Source organism: Sinohyriopsis cumingii, chromosome 7 (genome assembly GCF_028554795.1).
Source record: "Sinohyriopsis cumingii isolate HCF-2022 chromosome 7, ASM2855479v2, whole genome shotgun sequence".
Classification (NCBI taxonomy): domain Eukaryota; kingdom Metazoa; phylum Mollusca; class Bivalvia; order Unionida; family Unionidae; genus Sinohyriopsis; species Sinohyriopsis cumingii.
In genome coordinates, this window is record NC_142967.1 from 56,727,813 (window position 1) to 56,755,059 (window position 27,247).

Below are 27,247 nucleotides of genomic sequence, written 5' to 3' on the forward strand. Positions count from 1 at the left end.
GCTGAACAGTCTCACATGGTTAGATCATATTATCTGTAAATGTAAACAGGATGAGAATACCCATGCTAAAGGCATTTATATGCTGACATCTACACCAGTAACTAGATGTAGTACCAAACATGAAACAGTTCCTAAAGTCTTTGACCTAAATGACTCAGGCAATAAAATTAACACCCCTCCAGAGTGTCAGGCAATTACACACTCCATAAATCATGACCACAGCAGTGATGGCTTAAGCCTTAATGATTTCTCCATGTGTGTACTTCAAAAAACAATTAGGAAATTGGAGACCCAAATCGAAGAATTAAAACTACAGTTACATGCTATTAAATCAGCACAGGGAAGGGTTAATGAGCAAGTAACCTCATGTGAAACAGCAATTCAGACAGACTCCCAAATATCAACAGTATCAGATGCTCAGACACAGACAATCCCAGTACCAGCCAAAAGAAAATGTAAAATGACCATGCAAATAAAAACTGATGCCCAAAGTAATCCTGCATTGCAGACAACAGTATCCCCCTCTCAGTCATGTGACACACCTGCAACAGCAATAAGTGTACATCCATGGCCCGCAGTTCAAACAAATCTGTTACCTTCACCAACAACTGCATTTCCCAGTGCTCAGACAAATGTGTCAGAATCAACAACAGTAGTTCACACAACTGAAACACCAATTTCAGCACCCCTTCCTCCAAGATATGTGTCTGAAATACAATCCAGAGTCCAACACACGACATCACAAGCCAGAAAAGATAGGACTCTAATAATTGGCTCCTCAATTTTGAAAAGTATAATACCAAGGAGACTTTTTAAAACAGATGTACAGACTTTAAGAGGTGCAAAAATCAACAACATCACTGACAGAATAATGAACAGTGACCTAACCAAATACAAACAAATTATTATTTTAGTAGGTGGAAATGATGCCTGTGAGGGAAGGTCACTAAATCAACTCAAAACAGATTTTGAAAGTTTATTGTATGCTGCTAGATATTGCAGCCCAAATACATGTAAATTAATGATATCGGGACTACCTCCTCGTGTGGACACCAAGGCCAAAGAAATAAATGATCTGATAATTGACTTATGTGAAGATTTCAACCTACAGTACATTCCACAATACAAATCTTTCTTCATTCAGAATCAGGATGTCAACCTTAGTCTCTACCACAGAGACAAAATTCATCTAAGCAGAAAAGGAACCTCTCAGCTACTGAGAAATATTAACATGTATGCCCCTATTTTCAAGCACTTTAATGAAGAGTGTTGTCTTAACTGTGGAGAAACTGGGCACTTGACACAGGTATGCCATCATGGCAAACAGATCGAGTGTTTTAGGTGCCATAAATATGGACACAAACAAAGACTTTGTCCATCAATGTATACATATTAGGAAGCTGGCAAAGAGGAGAATGCCAACGCTTCATTTACAAAAAAACTAAATGTACCCAGTGGGACTCTTGACTCTAACTATTCAATGGACACTATTGTAGATGCAAATGTAAATGGATTTTCAGGGTTTGTATGTGACTTTGAAGATGCTAATATATATGAACATTTAAATATAGAAATAGGATGTCAGAATGATAAAAGCAGTATGGAGACAATCTCAGTGAGTACCCCATTGCATGATGACATACATGTAATTGATATGAAACTAAATACAAAAGGTTTTAACATAGGTCACTTAAATGTACAAGGTATAGTGGGAAAGATAGACCAGATTAAGTTAATGTTGTCTTCCATGGAAAATAATATACATGTTTTAGGACTCACTGAAACCAAATTAAATGCTAACCACAATGATGATCTATTTCACTGTCAAGGCTACAATAAACCATTTCGTAGGGACAGAGAGACAGCAGGGGGGGGTCTTGTTGTATACATTAGGGAAGATGTAAATGTAAAAAGGCGACTTGACTTGGAGTCACATGAAATTGAGAGTATCTGGGTGGAAATTTTTCAAAATAATGCAAAATCTTTCCTAGCTGGTTTCATTTATAGACCACCTTCCTCCAAAGCATTTTGGAATGATAACTTTTTGAAACAAATAGAAAGTGTTCTAGCACAGGAGAAAGAAACATATATACTCGGAGATATAAATAAGGACCTTCTCAATACTCAAATAAGGAACAACTGGATGGAATTTATTGAATCATTAGGCCTAGACCAGCTGGTAAATGAGCCTACAAGGGTAACAGAAAAATCAAGCACTCTTATTGATCACATTTATACTAACCTACCAGACAATGTGGCTTGTGTTAATGTACCAAATGTTGGTCTTAGTGACCACTATCCTACTTTTTTGACAAGAAAGGTTAAATGCAAGAAAAATAAGAAAAATACACATAAAACGATCACTTACAGATCATTCAAAACTTTTAATGAAGAACAATTTCTCAATGACCTATATAAAGTTCCATGGAGTATGATCCAAAATTTGGATGACATAGATGAAGCTATGAGGGTGTGGACTGACTTATTTATGGATGTAGTATCTAAGCATGCACCACTGAAAGTACATCGAGTAAAGACTGATATTCAACCTAATTGGCTTACTACTGAAATCCTAGATGCTATGAAAACACGAGACAAATTCAAGGCTATGGAAAACCATGCACAATATAAAGTATGGAGAAATAAAATAACAAGTATGATCAAAAAAGCTAAAAAAACTTATTATCAATCATTACTTGAAAACAAAAAGAGCAACACAAACTCCATTTGGAAAGTCTTCAATGAACTCACTGGAGGAACGCACAAAAAACAGACAAATAAAATTCACTCACTTCTGGTAAATGACACCATAGTCACTGATGAAACTGACATTGCAAATGTTTTCAATGATTTTTTCATCAACATTACCACAAAGTTAAAAGAGCCAGTGATAGAAAACAACTTTAATGAACTGAAAAAGTTCTGCAGCAGTAAAATCTCAAAGGAGGTATGTTTCTCTATCCCACCAGTGTCAAAAAACTTTGTTAAAAAATGTCTCAGTGAACTTGATACCAAGAAAGCTACAGGACTTGATCAGATTGGTCCACGACTCATTAAATCTTCTGCCTTTGCTATTGTAGATAGCATAACATTCATAATTAATTTAAGTATTGCAACCTCATCTGTCCCCAAAATATGGAAAACTGCAAAAGTAACTCCTATTCACAAATCTGGTTCTAAGGATGATGCTGATAACTACCGACCAATTTCAATACTACCAAACTTGTCAAAATTGATTGAAAAACATGTCCATGACTCATTCATGTCATATTTAACCAAACACTTGCTGTTACACCCTAATCAATCAGGCTTTAGAAAGAACCATTCCTGTGAGACTGCCTTGATCTCCCTAACTGATAAATGGCTTCAAGCACTTGACCAAGGTAGAATAATAGGAACTGTATTTGTAGATTTCAGGAAAGCTTTTGACATGGTGGATCATGAAATCCTTTTGAAGAAACTGAAAATCTACCAGTGTGATGAGAGAACAATTAGATGGTTTACTTCATACTTAAATGAGAGAACACAACATGTTTACATAAATAATGTTCCGTCTGAACCTGAAACAATTAGATATGGAGTACCACAAGGCTCAATTCTAGGTCCACTACTATTCATTTTATTTATTAATGACCTACCACTTTTACTAAGAGACTCAATATCATCTACAGATCTCTATGCAGATGACACAACATTGTCAGACATCCAAAACACAAAGCATGAGCTCGAAATTTCTTTACAGAATGCACTAAACAAACTGGAAAACTGGTGCACATGTAATGGCATGGTGGTAAATACTGGTAAAACTAAAATATTACTTATCTCAACACGGCAAAGAAGGACAAATCTTGATAGTGATGAACTATGTCTGACATGGAAGGATACAAATCTGCAAATAGTCTGTCAAGATAGGCTACTTGGTGTTCTGGTAGATAATAACCTATCATGGACTGAACATATCAAACATACCAGTAAAAAAGTCAATTCAAGTTTATGGCTTCTCAGTAGGATAAGACATTTTCTCCCTGAAAGGCACAGGAAACTATTTTATAACAGTTACATACAACCCTATTTGGACTACTGTAGTACAGTATGGGGTAATTCAGATGATAAAAACATAGCAAAGCTGGCACATCTTCAAAAAAGAGCATTTGGGCTAATATCAATCCAGAAAGAAAGCAAGGAAAGTTTAGCTGGTAGGTTAAAAATATTACCTATTAAAGACCGAATCTGTTTGAGAAAAGCCAAATTAATGTACAGGATATCTCAGAATAGTGCTCCTGAATATTTACAATCACTATTCCAGTATAGGCTACCTGGTAATACTCCCCACCTGCGATCCATGTCTACCAAACAGTATAAAATTCCCAAACCAAATAAGGAGTTATTTAAAAAAAGTTTCCAATACTCTGGAACTCTGCTCTGGAATAGTATTCCAGCTGAGATTAGAAATGCCCACTCTATTTCCTTCTTCCAAACCCAATATATTCAGTGGCTTCAGAGATGCAGCTTAAATAAATAAATTCCTTTGTATGAGGGCCTCAAGGTAGATTAGTTCTTAGCTAATTGTGTTACCCTCTTTAAATAAGGTCATTATTATTATTATTATTATTATTATAAGAACTGCAGAGTTAATGGGGGGGGGGGGGGAGGGAGGGAGGAGGAGACAATGATAGTAAACAAGTTTCATGTCATTATTTCCAACAGCATTCATCTATCTCATCTCCCATACATATATTAATCTCCCTATTGATACATCTCCCAAATTTATTTTCCACTCTACTCCTACAAGTCCATCTCATCTCCCATACAAATATAGATCTCCCCAAAGTCGCCAGGATCCTGCCTTGCATACACATGCTGGCTGGTGCAGAGATCTGCAATGACAAAGATCAGTTTCTTATTAATTATCTGTAGTATTTTTCCCATATCAAAACTGGAGAACCTACCTAGTGTATGTGATTGAAAGGTGAGTGGGTGGTGCGTGTTTTGACTTATAATTTAACAAGGCCTTTAAAAAAAAATGCCTTTTACTTGTAAAAGTTTAGAACAGCCATATCATTTTGGGTTTTCATCCAGGTACTACAGTAAAAATCTAACTTTGTACACAAGGTGGCCAAAATATAAAATTATGCTGAAAAAAACCCCTAGATTTATATCTTAACATATACCAAATTCATGAAGTCATTCAAATGTTTTTGAAATGAAAGTGTAGATACAGGGTAGGTGGGATAAAAACTGATTTTAATCAGGATTCATACAGAATTCTGAATGATAAATTCAAAGACTTTTCCCAAACTTTCAAAGTCTACAAAAATAGATTTCCAAGACCTATTTTTGCTAACATTTTGTATACAAGTTATGTTATATGAGAAAACAACAAATGCAAAATACTAAAATATTGTTTAAGGATGTTCAACCTTCATTATTATATTAAACCAAGGAACATTATCATGTCGAACAAAAGTTTTGAAAATGATTTTCCCCCCTCAAACGTGTTCAATAAACCGGAGGTATAAGTAAATTTAAACGGTCCCTCTTTTCAATTTGCCATGTCTCCCAAATCATCAAATTAAAAAGTATTCTATTTTATACTACATGAGTTATGAGTTATTGTTATTCTGCCCAAAACTACCAATAGCTTATACTTCTGCATCTTTGTTCCACTAAATGAAAAGTGTGTAGTTACTGTGTACTAATTTGCATCTTACCTTTGGCATGACTTGTAATAGTTCTAAAATGTAGGACACATCACCTGATATTTTTGTTCTGTGAGGGGTGATGGGTGGACTAAACAGTGTAATGAAAGTTAAATTTTCAGGAATATCACACACAACTGGCAACCAATAATGACGCTTTTCTACAAAGTGATGTTATGTTTTTGTCAGACTTTACTTACCCTGATGTCTTTTCTCTAATAAATTGAAATTCTCACAAAAGAAATGGAACTGTTTTCAAATTTTGTTGGCCTACATTTCAGTTGTTGTTGTTCTAGGGTTTAACGCCATTTTTCAGCACAAGATAGGCTATACATGGTGGCCAGTATAACTGGTGAAGGAAGAACCCTGGAAAACCCAGGGAAGAACCACCGACCCACGAGAAGCTACTGGCAGGCTTTCCCATGTACCCACACTAGCCAAGCCTTGGACTCGAACCCACGCAGACAGAGGTGAGATGGCAGTGATCTGGAATGGTGAGCGCTTTAGACCACTCGGGGCCCCTGCCTACATTTCAGTTGGCTGGAAAGCAATGAAAGCTGGGAATGTTGAAATCGGGTTAAGTTCAAATATTATTCTTTAATGAAACAAATAAAAATATATTATGCCTATTGGAACTTTAAGCAACATTTCGTTTCACTCAAGAAATATATCCCCCACAGGAACCTACTTAAACATACTTCGGCAAATCTCGACTACCATTGCATTGCAACAAATTCAAATGCATGTCAACGGAACATGAAAATGTGTCCATTTGCTAGTGTCATATTTTCATTCTGCCAGGATAAAGAAAGCACAGTAAGTATATTAATTACACATAAATTAGCAGAAGAGTGTTGATATGGGCTGCCAAGTGTGAGATATTCCTGAAACTTTGACTACCGTATTTACCGCATATGTTGGGACACGATAAAATAATATTTTTTCCTGTCCCAGAACTTATGGTGAAACATCTTTTCACTTTGGTCATATGTCCCAAGATGAAATAAATCTGTATTGCATTTGTGCTTGCCCCCACCCCCACTGCACGTTGCAATAAAATAGATAAATAAAACGCTTAATTGATAAGAAAAAGAAAGAAACTAACCTTGTGTTGTTATCATTTATTCCTTTTTTCAACACAAGCATTAAAGAATAAAATATTTCCACGAAATCCATATAAGTAGCTTCGGATTCCATACTGTAGCGTGTATCAATTATGTCCGATACCATACACAACGTTGTTCATTGACATGAATATTGAGAAACAATAGTGTGTGGTTGTGCTCAGAGGTTTGAACATCTTATCCGACTGAAAACTGGAGCCAACAGAATCGCAAACAAGAGGGAAATAGTCAACCGATATCCTGAATACGCCATTCACGCATGACACAGTGTTGGGTGCAAAATAATCAAGACTGAATTATATCCAGGTCTACTGTATGACAGTATCTCGAAGATAAAAATCATTTGAAAACACATTCACTTTAGGGCAAGTGACTATCTTTTCACCAGCTCGGGTTACAAAATTAACCTTACTATTTACCTGCTGACATCAATGCTCCTTTGTATTAATTGTAACCACATATGCCAAGCACAGAGAAGCCCTGGTGGTGAATAAACACAACTGGCAGCAAGCAGTTAACTCCTTCTTTGAACCTACCAACAGGACAACAAAGCAAAAGGTTTTTTATTACAAAGCAAGCCAATCTCAGAAGCTGACTTTGGTTACTTTTTTTTTTAAAGGATATCAATACAAAGGTTATTTTACTGCAAAGCAAGCTGACATCGGAAGCCGACTATGGATTCTTTTAAGTGTGCCGATTTTTTATTTTTTAGCTTTGAATATACAAAGATGGCCAAGATGTGGAAGTTAACTTTGGTTCATTTTCACCAGTCTTCATGACAATTTTGAAAATAAAGTGAAACAATGGAAGAGTTTTTAAAGTTACACAATATAGTGCTTCGTGCGTGAACATCGATGACCCAGCATCATCCAGAAGATTTGGAGAAAATAAAATCATGTGACGAATTTGTGAAGGCCAGAAAAGAAACATAATTTTGCCGACAATATGATCATTAAAATGGATGAAACTCTAGTGTACTTTGATCGCATTCCTGGGTGGACTGATGATAAGATGGGCGTCAGAAGTGAGAATTAGCAAGACTAGTGCAGATTTGAAAAAATCTGACTTTTTCTTTGCAGTTTCCGCTTCAGGTGATGTGTTGTTGCCTCTAACAATTTTTCACGGTATGAGAAAGCTAAAAAAAATATTCATGTACCAAAAGAATAGATCGTACATGTGCAGGAGAAGGGTTGTGTTGATGAGCTGCTTCTGCAGTGGATTAAAGAGTTTTATCTCAAGTACAGTTTTATATTTTTTAAAATAAAATTTCAGTTGGAGTGCAATTTCCGACATGTAATTTTCAAATGATTTAAAAGGTGTCCCACAACTTATGACTAAAAAAAAAAAAACCGATGTGTCCCAGAACATACAGTGCACAAAAAAATTACTTTTAAAATTAATTTATGGTGTCCCAACAAATATGGTGTCCCAACCTATATGGTACTCATTCTGATGTCAACTGACATGGGAACATGCTATACAAAGCCATTATTTGGGTAGTAAGACACAGTACTAAAACAAAACCATCATCTGCTATGTCTTACACTGTAGGACTAGACTTGTAAGGGCTCCTTCTCCCATCGAAGCCAAGTTGATCGTCTTTGTACACAATGTACAAAACACATTTCGTTTACATGTTTTATCTTTTTTCAGCCATTCCTTGTATTTCTCTTTTTCAAGCCAGATGTTGTTGAAAGAGCAAAGACCTGGCACTTTTAAACACGAGGTAAAACAAAACTGAACATGTAAATCGACTGAAAAAATGTTGAATCCTCTAGCGTGTGTTACTTTCGTGAACTTTCTACATAGAGTAAGTGCTTGTTCAAGGTAACCAAAATTCATTTGGCTGAGCAGTCTTGTAAAAAAACATTAGTGAATTAGTGTAATGAACATTTCGATTAGCTCATGGACTTGTCCAATCAAATTGAACAATTCATCAAAAGAAAGAAGTCAGGAAAACCAACTACTTGCGAGTCTAACAACCTAATGCAACTTTATTTGTGATTATAATAATAATAATAATAATAACGAGGACTTTGTATAGCACCTAATCTTTAGCAGCTCTAAGCACTTTACAACATTAGATAACACCTAAAAACATATATAATGATATCATTACAAAAACAAACACCAAGAAATTTTTATAAAACAAAAAAAAGTGCTGAAAATAGTTATGGTGCTGACTTCTTTTGATGAAGGGTGCATGTGCTTTTATTAAAGATTGTAGCTAGCTTGTTTTGATGAAGAGTGCATGTGTTATTGAATGGCCAAACAAATGCAGTTTGTTATTGTGATGGCAATGAAACTGAATGGGTCATCAAAAGAAAGAAACCAGAAAACTCGACTACAACCGAATCTAACAACTTTGGACAATTTTATTAGTGATTATGGAAAGAAATTAAACTGTTTGGGCTTATTTCAATTTTCAAAGACTTTTGAAGACTTTGGGGTAATCTGCTAGATTTTCCCAAACTTTCAAGGCCTTGAAAATACTACCCATTTTTTCCAAACTGTCAAAGACCTTCAAAGACCATACAAACCCTGTTAATGGTGTAATACCTACTGCTATTACATAGCTTACTCTTTCCTAAACAGAAACAAGATGAGATGAGAATTTATCCTCCAATAAGAAGTCTTCCAGAAAGATCTGAAGTCAATCTAGACCTTGGTGGAGTAAAAAATGTGGCAACAGTAAACAGGTAAGTATTACATCATTAAAATTAGTTTTACATCCCACCCTAAACTATATTTTTAATATCAGCAGTAATACATAACTTGTGCTATTGCATAGCTAAGTTGACAATTTTGGTGGGAGATTTGTGACCTCAAAACTGTCGCAGGAAAAACAAAAATTACTCACACTTGGCAGATTGATGCAGGGTAGTATCAATAATATGGAGCCCTAAAGAAAACATGCCTTTGCTTTGGTGTGCTAAGGAATGAAGGTTGATGAAGGCAGTGTGAGATCATCAAAATGCAGCTTTCATTAAATCCTCCAAAGAAGAACATATCAGACTGACCCATGATGTAGCAATTGCATGGACCTCAAAGCTTTAATCTTCATGAATAGCAGTTTCTATCACTGAGGTTACTGATAAGCTCTTTTAAGACAATCCACCTCAAAACAGCAGAAGCAGAAATATCAGCTGAGCCCTTTCGGGAAAGGAAAAGTTTCTTCCAACCCTTTTGTCTTCCTTAGAGGCTGCCAAACAAAAACATAATGCCCTAACTTGGCATGAAAGTCTATCTTGATCATTCCCAGCAAAGCTTTGACTGAGACAGGGGATCTCCACAGAGTACAGCTACCAATGGAAGCTGGGTTTTCATTTTACTAAGAATCCTGGTTGGCAAAAGAATGACACTGAACTCATAATTGCCGCTGAACCAAAGACTGACTTGTTCTATAGAAATGGCATAAAGCTCACTGCTAAAGAGAGCAAGAAAACAATCCTGAGAATCAAGTTCCTGAAAGAAGCTTAACCCACAGGATAATATGGGTCTTGAGTTAAAGACCACAAGATGCGTGAGATTCCATATAGGTATTAGAGAGTGAAGACACCAGTCTGCAGCTCATCCTTGGCCTATGTCTGTCTATGGGAGATGATGGTGTAGCTCCAGAATAAGCTTTTGTTTATCCTTCTTTCTAACTCTCTTTTCAGCTTGTTTTATGTTTCTGTCTTCCTCGGCTTTTTGAACTCCCCACCTGACAGCTAGATGCCAGGTGGAACGGTTGTTAGCACAGCTCTCCCAGTCATTGACATTGATGTTAGCCGTCTTCATGTCCTTCTTGCAAACATCTTTGTAGCGCTGACATGGTTGTCCAGTCAGTCGTGCACCTTCTGCTAACTCCCCATATAACAGGTCCTTGGGAATGCGGCCTGGGTCCATTCTCTTGTCATGGGTACTTTGTCCTGCCACTGGATGTGGACACCAGGGATGTAAGAGGAATGTATGAGGGTATCAAGAAGGTGACAGGCCCCTCCATCTCCAAGACCGCCCCCCTCAAGTCCAAGACAGGTGAAGTCATCACAGGCCAGGGGAAACAACTTCAGCGATGGGTTGAGCATTATCTTGAGCTATATGCAACCCAAAACAACATCACTGACACTACCCTGGATGCCATTCCAGACCTGCCTGTCATGGAGGAACTAGACACACATCCCATCCTGGAAGAGCTTGAAAAAGCCATCGATTGCCTTGCCTGTGGGAAGGCTCTTGCAAGCAACAGCATTCCGCTTCAAGTCCTCAAGAGCGGGAAACCAGCACTACTCCAGCCCCTACACATACTCCTCTGCCTCTGCTGGGAACAGGGATACATCCCACAGGACATGCGTGATGCCAACATCGTCACTTTGTACAAGAACAAAGGAGACTGTAGCGACTGCAACAATACCGGGGCATCTCCCTCCTCAGCATCATCGGAAAGGCTTTTGCCTGTGTTGCCTTGGCGCGCTTGCAGATCCTAGCCTCCCGCGTCTACCCAGAGTCCCAGTGTGGATTTCGAGCCAGCAGGTCACCTGTAGACATGATCTTCTCACTACACCAGCTGCTGGATAAGTGTCACGAGCAGCAGATGCCCCTCTACATTGCCTTCATAGACCTGATGAAGGCGTTTGACCTGGTCAGTCAGAGTGGATTCTTCAGATTCCTGCAGAAGTCTGGCTGTCCCCCACGTCTGCTTGCTGTCCTCACGTCGTTCCACGAGAACATGCACAGCACAGTTTGCTTCAATGGCGCAACAGCGGAGGCCTTCCCGGTCATAAGCAGTGTCAAACAAGGCTGTGTCCTTGCGCCGATGCTCTTTGCCATCTTCTTCTCCATGCTTCTCCAGTATGCCTTCAAGGACTGCAGCAGGGGAGTGTACATCCATACCAGGGCTGACGGCAAGCTGTTCTACATCGCCCATCTCCATCCTAAGACAAAAGTCACTGAGATACTCATCCGTGAATTGCTCTTCGCCGACAATGCAGCCTTGACATCACACACAGAGATGGACTGCAGCAGCTTGTATGCTGCCTCTCCCATGCCTGTAAGGAACTTGGACTGACCATCAGTTTGAAGAAAACGAATGTCTGCAGCTCAAAATACCTGATAAAGCTGGCAATTTCAGAATCTGACCCAAAGGCTGAGTCTTGAAAAATGAATGTGTTGGATAAGGCTATCCTGTTGGCTAGGGGCTATCTCTTATAACCCATGATAACAGACACACAGCATTGTCTTTCTTCATAAAAGAAAGAAAAAATATCGGTCACTGCACTCAAGGTGAGATAGCTAGGATAAACAGGTTTACTACTGCTTCAATGACAAAAGATTCTCTACTTGGCATCACAGACATTGGATGTAGAGCAGACAACTTGAGATACTGTGCAGGCAAAACACTGGTAACAAATGAATTGGACAACATCATAACACAACTCCACCTTAGGGTTTGGGTATACAAAGTTAAAATTAATTATACTCTGAACATTTCACAAGCAATCATCTCTAAATGACCAAAAGAAACCCAAAAAATGATTGGAGCCAGAATTCAGTTATTTCTTTTATGTTCCTAGATCATAGAATCTTTTCAGATTAAGTACAGTCAATATTCAGTGCTAATGGCCGTGGTAGATGAACACTCTACAATTTATAAATTGTGTGTGTGGCAGGAAATAAGTAGAAGCATGAGGAACATAAAAGCAAATATATTGCAAAAACAAAATCAGTGTCAATATATATTTTAGAAATTGTCATTTTCAACTGTTAAGAAAAATTATCAGCAAACTATTACTAACCAAGACATGCAGTGAAGTAGCCAACAGCCCTCAATCTTGTATTTTCCTCCGGTGGGCAAAGATATCGAAATGTTGTCCACTCTGCTTCAGTGAGAGCTGAATGCACTTTTCTGAAAACAGAATAACCAAAGCATTCAATGCATCAGAACTAGTATAACTAGTATACACTGGCTGTCTCACTTTTTTATTTTTATTTATAAAAAGATAATAAAAAATTAACTGATGACTGTTCCACTTGATTTCAAAACCTAAACTAAAAACTAATAAACATGACATGACATACAGTAGGGCCCATCTTGGATAATGAATGCTGATGTGGTGAGTACCCATCACAATGGTGTTTGGTTATTTCGTCTGTTATTAGTTTTGTGGGTTTTAGTGGCAGTTTTAACACTTGCTGAAGAAACTGAAGCTAATTGCTTCTCTCCCAAGAACACTCGTCATGGCATAGGTACATAGTGAATCTTCATCTCTTCGATGATGAATCCAATACTCATATGAACTGCATTTAAGTCAAACGCAACATAAATTTAAAAAAATTCCTTTTGAGATTCCTATGAATTTTACTCCTTTCAATGAAAACCTATTGCATTAATAAATCTATCCTGTGGGAAAATAGTACATCTTGGAAAAGCATATACCACTTCCTTGATAATCGTAAACTGGCTTATAATGTGAGATGAGTTGTGGATTTCATTATTTTCTTTACAAGAAAGTACCAAAAAAAGTGACCCCTATATGTTGAAAACGATGAAAACTGTGATAAAAACTGGTTACTGAAACCTTGATATATCACTTGTGTTATCATCAAAAATGACTGACATGACCTAGAGATATGAATTAACATTATGAAATTATCAAATTTTAAAATAAGTCATGTACTTTGCTAAAATTTCTTTCCAAACAACATCATTCTCGACACACCATAAATAATGGTATGCAAAAAAATTTTGATCAATGAAAATGTCACTAACCCCTAATTAATGGGATGGAAAAAAGATTTTAGTTGGGTAAGTTCTACTGAAAACAGTTACATCACCATCATACCACATTAAAATAATAATAATAATAATAATAATAGTGCTTTATGGAGGATGACTCATTAGTCAAGGACTATTCTCCCTTGAGGCCCTCTTAAGGAGTATAACATTGCATATTATATGAAGATAGCAATAATTAGTGTTTATTTTAACATGTTTAGTATTAAAATACTAAATTCCATTATCTATTAGAAACACATACATGTTTGTGATATCTCTTCTTAAATACTCTAATATTTTCAGCAGATTTTACATGTAGTGGAAGCTTGTTTCACAGAACTGTACCAGAGTATTGGAAACTCTTTTTAAATTGCTCTGTTCTTGGTTTTGGTGCTAGAAGGTTTCCATGTGATATTGATCTCAACTGGTATTGTGTTGAAAAAGGCCTGAGTAAGTCCTAAAGATACTCTGGTGCAGTTCCATGTAGACATTTATATTAAAGAACTGCCTTGTGAAAATCTATCCTGCCATATATTGTGATCCATTTGAGTTCTGTAAATAATGCTTTTGAGGGATGATCAATAGATGCATCTAAAATTATGTGTGCTGCTCGTTTCTGAAGTTTATAAATCCTGTCAACCTCAGATTTAGCAGTTTCCCCATACATCTGAACAATAATCCACTGTTGGAAAAATATATGACTTGTAGTATAGATTTCGAGTTTCCATAGGTAAATACTTCTTAATTCTGCTGAGTAGGGCAATTCTGGATGACAGTGTTTTACAAAGCTTATCAATATGGTCATTCCATAATAAATTATTATCTATGGACACACATACAAGCCTTTTATGTTTGACATTTTCTAATGGATTATTATTTATTGTAAGAGATAGTTCTGGGTTCCCTGACTTGTGTAGCTTTTCTGATGTCCCGAAAACATATGATGGATACTTCAACCAGGTGAACTGCACATTTTATAGCATAGTGTCATGTATTAATTAGGCCCCCCACCCCCAATTGTTAAATTTCTAATTATAAAGTTTGTGCTTTCTTACTAGTCTTGCTTAAAGGTGTAAAATGTAAGTCATGAAAAAGGGGCCATAATGGTATAATCTAATTTGGGCCAAATTGTAAATAAAACTGGTACTGTGTCTCAAAATGCTCCTGATTATCCTGTTTCTATTACATTTTTCATTTATTTAACTACTTTACTATGGACATTAAATTTCTGATTGAACCCATTGAGGCCCATGATTTAACCTACGCTCTCATTATTAAACCAGCAATCTAGGAATGCTATCTTGACATGAATCGGCTTTATTTAAGCATTTAGGTACCTGATATAAAGTTTTGAGATGAAATTTTAGTAGTATATAGCCAGTCATAGTTTTCTCAAATTTATCAAGAAGAAAGCAAATTTAGTTTAAAAATCTGTTTATGAGGGTAGGTGTAGGAAAATTTTCTCGTTAGAACACCAACAGAGCAAAGATACAGAATTTTTGCCTGTGTACAATTAGGATTTAAAATATTTTAGATTAATTACGAGTTAAAAGTACCATAAAATCACCACCTACACTGATAGAAAATTTTATTTCCACTGTAAAAAATAAGTCCCATTTGTGACAGTTTTCATTACAGATATTGAACAAAAATCAGATTTAATGTGTAATCAAATTTAATGTTGTGAAAATTGTGGAACATAACCTGACCAATAAACAGATTTTTCATATTTCAACTGTCTTTGCACTTCAAATTATCAGGACTGTAATTTGCTGTTAAAATAATATGAAAACCATAATCATTCTCTCTTTTTCTGACACACCCTCTCTCTCTCTCTCTTGATACTTCCTGATTCAATTAATTCACTCAGGAAAACAGCACTCTAGTTGTTCCAGTCATACCAACCCCATAAATTCTCTCTTGATATTCTGGAAGTTTATCTCTTTCTCCCTTGGTAGAACTTCAATATCCAACTGTGGCACTTCAATCTCTCTCAAATGGATGTCTTCAATCTTAGTTATCTCCCCCTCCTCTTCTTCCAGGGCCCACAGTTTTCTCTTTTGTGGTTCCAATTCAGCTCCTAGACGACTTGACGACATGTCACTTTGGGGTTCAAGTTCCAGTTCAACTTCAATGGGTGCACCTTCTCGAGACCGTGTGCGCTTTGGTCTTATAAAAATAATAATAACATATACAGACAACATAAAAATGACAACAATATATTGCTTTCTTTATTTAAGAAAGAGAACCTACTGCTGTTATATATCCATCATTAGAAAATTAAGTGAATAATTAGCCACATGCTTACTTTGACCATTATCTCAATAAAGTAAGTACATGAAAAATAATCTAAAACAATTACAAGTTCTTTGTGTGTGTGTGTGTGCAATTTGGATTTTTAACATAGCTTTAACAATTTTTCAGTCACATCGCAAAGATGTCTGCAGTGTGACAGTTTTATAGTGATGTCTAGCACTCAGGGCATCATGTTACAGACATATAGCATGATGTCCCAGCCAGTCACATTATCCTGATACCAGGCTGACCAGTCCTAACACTAACATCTTAATGCTGAGCGCCAAGTGAGGCAGTTATTAGTACCATCTTTGTAAGTCTTTGGTACGACTCGGCTGGGGATCGAACCCATGACCTCCCGCATCTGAGGTGGATGCTCTAACCATTAGGCCACTGGAGTGTTAAAAGTTCTCTTCAATATATATTGTTCCTTCTTTTCACTGTTCAGTAAATTAAACATTAAAACTTTATGCTGATTACCAAGCTAAGATGAAAAATAAATAAAGATTCCACTGACAGTAAAGTGTTATGGAAGTGATTTTATTATATATAATTATGAACTGGCTTTCCATTTAGTTGAGCAACTCTAATAGTATGTATGTATGTATGTGTGTGTGTATGTACGAATGTATGTATTTGGATAAAGTGGAAGTGACACCATTGTTTATGACTTTAAATGGCCAGTCCACTCAGTATCTAGTTATTATCAGGTTAGGAATAACAGGATTTAATACAACACAGACAAAATATGTTCTGGATAACACATTAACCTACATGTAAAGCATGCAGTATTGTTAAATGCATAAGGGAGAGAACCCAGAGTACCAAGTCGAGTATTTACCTCTGCAGTTGTAGTCCTTGCAATTTAAACTTCAGAATGATTCAGATTCCAGTAAATAAACAGCATATGAAAAGCATATACAGACAAATAAAATTTCCGAAATTTTAATTTTATAAAAGAAATCAAGCTCTCACCAATTTATGAATGTCTGTTAGAAATAAAAATAATTAAATAATGTCTAGTTTAGTTGTTGGTTGTGGTCATTTATAATCATAACGGCGAGTTCATGCCATGTGGGGTCATCGAAGTCTACAATGTAGACAGGAATCTAGTGTTTATCTCATGTCTGAGCTTATTCTGCACAGAACTTGCTGCTTGGCTACTCTACATTGTCTACTAATTTTGCTGTGGTAATTTGTTTATTTATTTAATTTGCACCAGCAACCATACTGTTTAGACTCTACATTATATGTACTGCAGGTCTCATTTTCAGTACATTTGTATTTATATATACAAAGCATGTCTAAATGATTATACCCAGAACAGTTTTTGTCATTGTCATTGTTCTTACTTGTCCCCAATCTCTTACTGTGATTATAACATGCCCTAAACAGTTGTTGTCAATGTCTTTGTCCTCATTTGTCTCCAATTTCTTACTTTAATAATACCCCATATAGTTTTCATTGCCTTTGTTCTTACTTGTCTGCAGTCATGTACTGTCACAATACAACCCACACCAAAACTGCCTACCCTTCTGCACATGAGATTCTCACGTGAGATCTAACTCAGGTTAGTCTCATGTGCAATTTAACATGCAAATTAGGTAGAACTCACGTGAGCAAATAGATTCTAATAAGAAAATCACATGTGCAGGAATTGTTAACAAGAGCAATATCTTGCTCATGTGAGCCACACCTCGCTCACGTGAGCCACACCTTGATCATGTGAGCAAGATTTTGCTCACGTGAGCAGCATCTTGCTCACATGTGCAAAAACAACAAAAAACAACTATAGTATTTAGTTTTTATTGAATACAAGAATTAAACAGAGTAAGATCAATATTCAAATCTAGTAATCATAAGCATATAATTCGAGTTCAATTAGTGATCTTTTAATAAGGTAAGACAACTAGAGTATGTATGTATGTATGTATGTATGAATGAATGTACCTGTTATATTAATACATCACATTTAATCTTAACACTTTAAGGCCATAATGAAAGATACTGCTGGAAATTTGCTTCACATGAAGACCATTCTTCACTGTTCCAGAAAATTCGAAGCAAACAAAACGTGTAATTGACATTCCTGCTTCTGAATTTCATTATTTGCCAGTCTGCAACAATATTTTCATTTGGAGATTGTTCTCTTTGAATCAATGCACTTCCTGTTGACCACTGAATTTAAGTTAGCAGGCTCAGTTTTGAACTGTTGAAAAATGAAACCTGAAATGGAAATGAAAAAGTTGGTAGAAGTTTTTTTCTTCTGATCACAGCATTTGAGACATTATGTAAGGTTGATTTTTAAAGATTCGTTTTACAAGGTAAAGGCAAAATACATAATTGTAGTTTGGATTAGATGGCACTTTATCACACTGTGAAAATAGAAGCCAACTGTTTTCCCAAGGACACACTTATGCAGCCAACCCAGTCTGAAAATTCATCTTTTGGACTATGAGTCAAATAGCTCTACCAATAGAATTACCATAGTTAAGTAGCAAACATATAAACTGCACTGTTGATGAGATATCTGCAAGTCATGTTGCATATTCCAAATTTGACTACTTCTGGATAAAGATGCCAATGTGTACCTGGGTATTCTCCCATAGATAATAATCTGGGTAATAAAACGAACAATTGGGTACCCGTTAAAAAAAAAGTGTTCACAGGGGCTCATCTGGTTGCTTACAATTTACTTGTCATACATGGTCTGTATAATAATACAATCCTTTCTCAAGTGACCTATTTAAGAATCAACGCTGATATTTCAAGCCTGACCATCCTAACTTCATGCCTGTCCATGGTTCATGTGCCAATTTTCTCATGACTTAAAACACTCTTGTTTTCAGATCCTGGTGACATTATCTGGGTCAAATAAAATTAAGCACAATATGAATGTCTGGTTTAACTTGGCTACTGTAACATGCACTTCTTATACCACCATGTTAGGACAAAAAATGAATGAAATGGACAACTATACATACAGAAATATAAAGATAAAAAAAGTTTGCTACTTAATAGCAGTTTTGAAAAAAATCAAATAAAAATTAATGCATTTGTAACTTCTGCATGAATTTTACATCAAACAGTTCCAAGAAAACAGACAGGTTCTTGAATGTGAAACCATTTGCTCTAGATTCATTCTATTATGATACTACACACATAGTAGTCCAGCTTAAATAGAAAATAAATGGCACCAGATATCATTTTTAAAAAAAGAAGAAAAAACAACAACAAAAATAACCCGGGATGTATCAATGCAACTGATGGATGTTATGTAACTGAAAAATGTTAGAGAAAAGAGATTTTGTTAAACTTAAAAACATGTTGCACTGGACCGTCGTTATGGGATGAATCATGGCAGGTTGAGGATAATACAACAATCAACATTTATGGACTTTATGACAATTCGCAAAAGTTACTGTAGACATGTACACTAGTCGAAATGACTGTTATGCACAAATAATTTATCAATTTCTTTTGTGTCTGTTCTCATCCATACTACTAATCCACATGAGTTCAGCTGATTTGTGACAAAAATTATAACTGCATATACATTTTTCATACAGTTTTCTGTAATAATGGCATGTAATTTATACTCATTGTGCTCAGATTATGATTTTTGCCACTTATATTAGTAATAATTATGCTTACAGCTCTTTTGGGGGTTGGATCATGTGAACCTACAACAAAGCAGTTCAGCTTCACATTTAATACAATTTCGTTTTTGATTGTATACTGTGGTAACCAATCATTAGGAATGATGGGTAGACATTAGAAATTTCCAAGAAACTGACATCTCTACTTCTGGAACAGTCCTCTGGAAGATTTCTCCAAAACTTTTAGGATACATTTTTCCAAAATATGTACATTTGCAATATATAAAGAAATTCAAAATCTGGTTTCCAATTTTTTTTTAAAAAAAAAAAATGAATTGGGGGTCCAATTGTAGAGTCTGAAATGCATATGTTATCATGTCAAAAGATTTGAAGCGTATTATACATACCCTTTACTGGAGTTGGAATTTCCTCTAGCATGGCAATGCAGTTTTGTCTGACTTCTTCCTGTTGCTGTCAATGTTTTGCACTTCTTTCAAATGATTGCTAACTTTGTTGTGTTCATTAAATTTTGTGACCTTCATGAAATTTAATCTGTAAAAAGATAAAAATTAGCATAATTGATCTTTTTTTTAATCTATGCAGAACTGAAAGAATGCATTGAAATGAGAAAACGATTTGGTTGGCAAAAGAATCCTAGTCTATAAGTGTATATAAGCATTAAGAAAAGCTGTAATCCTTATCCAATTAAATCTCTATTTTAAATTTAACAATCAAAGTATTTGACAGACAGGGCAAATGTCTTTTAGGAATAAAATCATGAATAAAGCTACTGCATTTGGTTCTCAATCGTGTATGCTTATCTTGATCCACCCAATCAGCAATAAAATAATATGAAGAACATTTATGTTTGTACATATTGTTTCAATCGGTAACGCAAGTGCTCCTCACTGAGGCGCCCGCATTATTATTGGGGGTGGGGGTAAGAGCCAGACATGGTCGCACAGTTGAATTGTGGAAGGCTTAAATAGTCGTTGATAGTGTGGTGTAGATATCATTTTTAGAAACAGGAGGTTGAATTATTATCTTTAAGTAAAATCTGAAACAAACCCTTGGCTCAATTTTAAACGACCATGCGAATTTATGCTTACGTTTATAATGTCGATGATTCAGGCTATCCACTTTGATCATTCTATATGCGAAAATTGCAAAAATAAATGAGAAAAAGTAACTTACCTCTTTCTTGGCAAAGAACCAGTCTTTCATAATCCTTGAATTTTCCCTAACAGCACGTCGACGTCTTCCGTTTCGTACTGGACATTAACATCAGTACCGACGTGGACATCTTTATGTGTTGGTGTTGGTTTCTATATTTTAATAATGTCCACACTCTTGCTGTCAGAATGTTTTAAGAGCAAACATGTTGCAGGAGAATATTAAATAACTTTCTTCATAAACAGCGTGGCCCTTTCTAAGAGAACATGGCCCGCGCGTAAATTTCTGTCTGTTCGGTTTAAAAGTGCTATTCTACATGTACACTGTAGGTCAACATCCAGCATCTGTTGAGTTTATCTGAGGCACCATAAAGGGTAAATTATTAGTAAACACGTTGTTGTACACATAGGGGCTTGTATCATTGATTACAATATAAAAGTCAGTCATACATTTAGTATAAAAATAATACTTTTATTATTTTATACTACTGTATGACTGACATTTAAATTGTAAGCAACGATGCGAGCCCTTCTGGTTTTACACTCCTTTGTACACATGTACGCAGGTATTTCTTAATGTTATATTTTATATATCAAATAAATGCTATTTTATTATCTGATGTTTCATAAAAACTGAGCTATACGTGAATTCATATCATTAATAAGTTAATTAATATAGACCAAGTTAATTTTGATGTTTTTACAGTAGCTTGTGCCGAGCTATGCCCCATAGGACACTCTAATGGTTCTGACAAGCCGATTCTTCCACCGTGTACTCTTATAACCTGGGTCACAGAAAAGTTAACGGAAACGTCAGTGATTTGTTTTGTGATTATTTCAATAGGAAATTTCTTTTATAAAATTTGAAATGACACGATCAGAACATTTAAAAGGCTGCAAATAAGCAAAATTTTCCATTGCCAAGAATATACATATGTAAAACTGTGCGAAACAGCTACACAAACAAACACGACTGGATTAGGCAGTTTCTTACGGATTTATTAAATTTTATGTACAGTACATGTTTTTTTTTTTTTTTTTTTTTTTTTTTTTTAATATAATGATAATGTACATATGCATAGGAAATGGGGTTGGGGTGAAACCTCGATAATAATTTGTCTAATACGTAACCTGTTCGACTGTTCAGTTGGCGTTTGAATTTTGGCGGACACTAGACAAAATGTTTAATGTTACCCCGCGTATTTCTTTGATGCCAGACATTGAACGTCGGTGGACAATGTTTTATTAAACACATTAATATTATTAATCCTTTATGGTTTCTGCGTGGATTAAACATAGGCCGTTTAATAAAATATGGGGAGGGGGGCGTCAAGCGTATGTACGCGGGGGTGGGGGGGGTACGTAAAAAAGTATGCATGCATGTGGGGGGGGGGGGGTCAAGCTTTGCCAGATTTTTGCGTACGTACTAAATGGATGACCCCTAAGCCGAATTACACAATTCAGTAAGTATAAGATTGTATTGACTATTTGTGCGAATGTTAGGCATGGAAGAAAACGACGTAGTTTATGTAATTCTCCAATTTTTCTGGAAAATGACTTGAGAGTTTATTAGGCCAAAAGGATTGTGCATCAGTGTTTATTTTTTTTCCAGATATGTGGCTATGTATTTGTTTTACAATTTTATAGTGGGGTTTTAGAAGTTTGTGAATAAAGGAGTTGCATCATATGTTTATGGAACATAGGATTCATTTTAGGGTAAAGTTTTATTTCCTTTTTATATTTGTAAACTGTGTATTTTGGGGAGAGAAACATTTCACCTTTTTACGGATTACTTTATTAAACATTAACCACGATCAGTATGCAAGTTATTAACTCTATTCTTTGACAGCTGTTAAAGTTTAATGGGCAGTCTGGTTATACGAGACCTTAATTCTGAATTGTTTCGTTTTTTGAACAGTGAAATGAACCTTAATATGTTCAAATACAAGGAGCCTGTTGGGTCAAAATAAGATTAAAACTCACTGTGAGAAAGTAAGTTGAAAATGTTTTAAAATTTAAAAAATACAACAAAGCAACATGAACAAGTGCAAAATAGAAATGATGTCTATTTGACAATAATGGAGATGCTTGACATTCAACATTTACACAAAATATTTAAGTCCAAATTGCTCATGTGATAACTCACATGAGAAAATCCAACTTTGAATAAATTTGAAATAAGTGTTTAATCAGAATCAAAGTCCAAGTTTCTCACGTCATAACTCACGTGAGAAATTAGAACTCTGCCTTATTTTCAAACATGGTTGTATGTAATGGAAAAGAATGTTTTCTAAGTTCTACTTTCTCATGTGAAAATTTAGATTCTCACGTGAGCAAAATCTGCTCACATGAGAATCAGGTTAGTTTTTCCTTGGCTCACAAGATCTAACAAACTGCACACAAGAGCCTGCAAAATCTACCCAATTTGCATACATTTCTAACAAGGTTCTCATGTGCAGCTTATGAGTAGCTCATGTGAACTGGTGAGATTTTTCTGTACGGGAATGAACAGTTGTAGTTACTGCTTTTATTCTATTACTTGTCCCCGATCCTGTACTGTCACAATACACTGAATAGTTGTTGTTAATGCCTTTGTTATTACTTAGTATCCAATCCATAATACTGTCAAAATACACTCAACAGTTATTGTTACTGCTTTTGTTCTTAATTTTCTCTATCCTGTACTGTCACAATACACTGAACAGTTGTTACTGCCTTTGTTCTTATTTGTCCCCAATCCTGCACTGTCACAATACAATGAACAGTTGTTACTGCCTTTGTTCTTATTTGTCCCCAATCCTGCACTGTCACAATACAATGAACAGTTGTAGTTACTGCTTTTGTTCTTACTTGTCCCGATCCTGTACTGTCACAAAACACTGAATAGTTGTTGTTAATGCCTTTGGTATTGCTATAAGCATCCAATCCTATAGTGTCAAAATACACTCGATAGTTATTAACTTACTGCCTTTGTTCTTATTTGTCCCCAATCCTGTACTGTCACAATACACTGAACAGTTGTAGTTACTGCTTTTGTTCTTACTTGTCCCCAATCCTGTACTGTCACAATACAATGAATAGTTGTTCTTAATGCCTTTGTTCTTACTTTTCTCCAATCCTGTACAGTCACAATACACTGAACAGTTGTAGCTACTGCTTTTGTTCTTACAAGTCCCCAATCCTGTGCTGTCACAATACAATAGGTGTTCTTAATGTCTTTGTTCTTACTTGTACCCAGTTTCTTACTGTGCTAATGCCCTGAATAGCTGTTGTCATTGCCTTTGTTGTTACCTGTCCCCAATCCCTTACTCTGGCTACAGATTCTATGCGTATCAGTGTATGTTTGCTTTTTAAGTTTTTCCAACTGACTATAAGTAGCAAAACGATATGGAATAGAGCTAAATGTTGCATCTGAATGAATCTGTTAACAGCTGATGCATAATACAGTTCAGAATGGCCCACCTCAGATTTTCCTTCTTTAATAGTATATGTCAGCATTAATGTACCTCCATATGAAATCACTTTTATTTTTACCTCTCAGCCAGGTTATGGGAATATATCGGACCAAATGTCCATTTGCGCTCCATCATCAACCAACCAAACATAATTTTTCAAGTAAAACCATGCAGCCATTATTGATTAGAATTATTTTATTTCATGTATTATCTGTAATACAAATATTATTTTCGGTCATTTATGGTCCATCATGAAAGACCTGAATGGTTTATGTTTTAATCTGTCTGTCTACATAAGCTCTTAGTATGCTTTTTGATATCAGGGCCGCATGTGGTACCAAATTTACGTAAGGTACTCAATGTCAGATTAGACAGCCTTGTTTACTAAAAAAAATGTCTTCAGTGGCACTATTTCTAGCTTGACCAAAAAAAAACATGCCAGCACACCCCTTCCAGGAGTTTTGAAAAAAATCTGAATCCAAAATATTAAAACATTTTCCACCATTAAGAAAAACATAAGTTGGTCATATACTTAGCAAACTCACACTAAAAACTGCTCATCAATTAGAAAAATCTCAACAAAAAGATTCTGACTGTATGTAATTTTTGGTTAAGCAATCAGAATGCAGCATTCCATTCTGCACATTGCATGATCTTGGCTTGCAATTATAGCCTCAAGTTGCTTTAATGTAGAAAAATGAGTTGGAAATATTCAACTGCAGAAAAAATGGGTTGGCATCTGGTCATGTGGAAGCATCCTTCATTTGTGTTCTAAAATAATACTATTCACATATATATATGACATCCAAGATAAAATGAGCAGCAATGGATGCCAAATTTAACATAATGAGAATGAAAGCTTAAGTAACATGCCTTCTAGATTGTTAGTAGGAGTCATCTCCTCTTGTGTATGTGTGTGTCAACATGTATGTGTGAATTCTACATGCCTCTTTTTTTTAGAATCATCCAAACTTGACCCTCGGCTCAGATCAATATCTGAGGGCACCCGCTCTATTGAGATGGACATGTCCTCAGCAGCTCGACTCCTCTCAAGACCTGAGGTTGAGCCCTCTCGTACTTCCTCTATTGGGGGTAGCATGTCAGTCTGGTCAAGTCTAGAGAGTTCAGCCTGCAGTGAAAATGAAAAGAAAAGATGCCATATGTAACACGGCACTATTTGTCAGTTCAAAGTAATTTTACAGCTTTTATTTGTAGCCTTTACTATTTTATCTCATTTATGAAACTTAGATCTTCAATTATGAACTTTGACTTAAATATCTTGTAAAGATGGATATGTGTATGAAATTACTAAGCTGGCAAAATAATGTTCTGATATAAAATTTAGAAACATATTTACAAAAGCCTTAAGAAAATGCATGGTGGATGGTCAATTTTTGTGTCTGCTATTGACTTTTAATGACATTCATTGAAGCACACAGGCTAATTAATGTCCCCATCACTGGTGGACCTAATGACTAATTTAAGTTTTTATTTTTCTCGTTTCTGAGTAATTTGAATTGTTTTTATTAAACAATCCACAAAACCATTTTTCAACTACTCTGGTCAATACTCTTCTTCATCTTTTCTTTTAAAAACCAGAAATATATTCCTGCAACATGAATGCTTGACCAAAGTGCCAGATCACAGAAACTGACCATAAGAAAAGACTTAACTAGACCTACCTATTCGCAAGGATAACATTTTAATATGCCCATACCAGATTTGTGATGAACATTAATAAAATCTCCCAACAGACACTGCTTAATATTATTACTACCAGCTGATTAGGGGCAGCCGCTTCTTCTGCCACTGGACTCCTCCTTCGTCTCTTGGTGGGTTGTCCTGTGGCATAAAAAATAAGTGAATATAGATTTCATAGAAATGCAGCTCAGCTGAAATGTACGCAGCAACACAAATGTAAATAGGCCCTAATTCAAAAAAAAAAAAACCATGCAAAAAGATATTTAAAATGTGTGCAGAAGTTACTTGGGTTATTTCCTTCTGAAAGAATAAATATTTTACATAAAATGATTTGACATAAGGCCCTAACTTAAATAATAAATCACCCCAGAAAAATCACATGTATACAACATACTCCATTGTCTAGATCATCCTGGAAAGTCAGCTGTACAAAACTCTCCATTAACCTTGAATGAAACTTGTGCTCTCTAACATTAATAAAGACAGATCAGCAGTGAACAAAAATTGGAAAAGATATACAGTAAAACCTGTTATGAGAAAGTTATGACAAAAAGACCAGTTCCACAACTATTTAAAGAAAAATAACCACAATCACTGTACATATATTCTACTCTTTATGAATAATTCTTGATAAAATAATTTGTTTGCAACCATCTGAAAGCAAAATTATATAGCAATAAAGATATACTTCTATCATTAAACATGAATCACATCTACATCAACATCACATGTACATGTATTAGCATATGAAATCATTTCTGATTTACTCCTTTTCCTTTAGAACACCCTAAATTTGTTTTACAGCCATTTAAACTGCCATTTTGTGGTCTAAGGTTGACATTGCCCGGGGTGGGAGTGGGAGACAAGCGCCCCAATCCTCCAAAATGTCCCATACGGCCTGCGTCTCCTACTGCCTCTGTCAACTAAAATCCAGCTCCTGGCCTTCGCGAGTGGCTTAGATTTGAAGCCCGGCAGACCATGTTTTCTACTAACAGGAGAAGGGGTGAAGGCGGCCCACTGGCGCCTTAAAACCAGTTGCTTCGGGTAGATGGGACTCGTAAACCTTGGATGGTAGCTCATCTAGGAGAAGGAAAACTCCGATTCCAAACCTCTGCTGCCTTGTGGCTATACCCACTCATGGGAAAGGCTAAGGGAGTAAACCCCGACAGAAAATCCGGAGATGGAGTCCCTAAGGCGGTATGACATTGACTTCAACGTCATTCCGGCAACTCCTGCGACGCCGTTGGTGCCAAACTGTATCGGCATTCGTCGTTCCCTTGGGCACACCAGCTGCGTGGAGAGGGGGCATCTGCTGCATGGGCAACAGCTGATTCTCCATACCACCCTGCCCAGGCTTCATAGCTCCACTGGAGAGGACACTCCAGCGTCGTCGTACGGCGTCGGCACAACACGAGAAGTAGCAGTTTACCGGTTCTAAGTCAAAGCTC

At 36.1% G+C, this 27,247-nt stretch overlaps 1 protein-coding gene and 1 long non-coding RNA gene across 2 annotated transcripts in view; both read right to left on the bottom strand.

The window, feature by feature from the left end:
• Positions 1-4,661: 4,661 nt before the first annotated feature.
• LOC149795310 (meiotic recombination protein REC8 homolog) overlaps positions 4,662-27,247 on the bottom strand; it is a 128,893-nt gene continuing 106,307 nt past the window's right edge. The window contains exons 14-18 of the mRNA XM_089964080.1: positions 25,876-25,940; positions 25,046-25,227; positions 15,483-15,746; positions 12,598-12,707; positions 4,662-4,877 (exon numbers count right to left, since the gene is read on the bottom strand). Of these exons, the coding sequence (XP_089820206.1) occupies positions 4,786-4,877; positions 12,598-12,707; positions 15,483-15,746; positions 25,046-25,227; positions 25,876-25,940 (713 nt within the window). The 3' untranslated portion in view covers positions 4,662-4,785. The remainder of the gene's footprint in view (positions 4,878-12,597; positions 12,708-15,482; positions 15,747-25,045; positions 25,228-25,875; positions 25,941-27,247) is intronic.
• Positions 17,722-20,779, bottom strand: LOC149795311 (uncharacterized). Its single transcript, XR_016422103.1, has 3 exons — positions 20,666-20,779; positions 19,879-20,023; positions 17,722-18,098 (listed from the first exon to the last, which is right to left on the bottom strand). It is a non-coding gene; the product is annotated as an uncharacterized LOC149795311 (long non-coding RNA).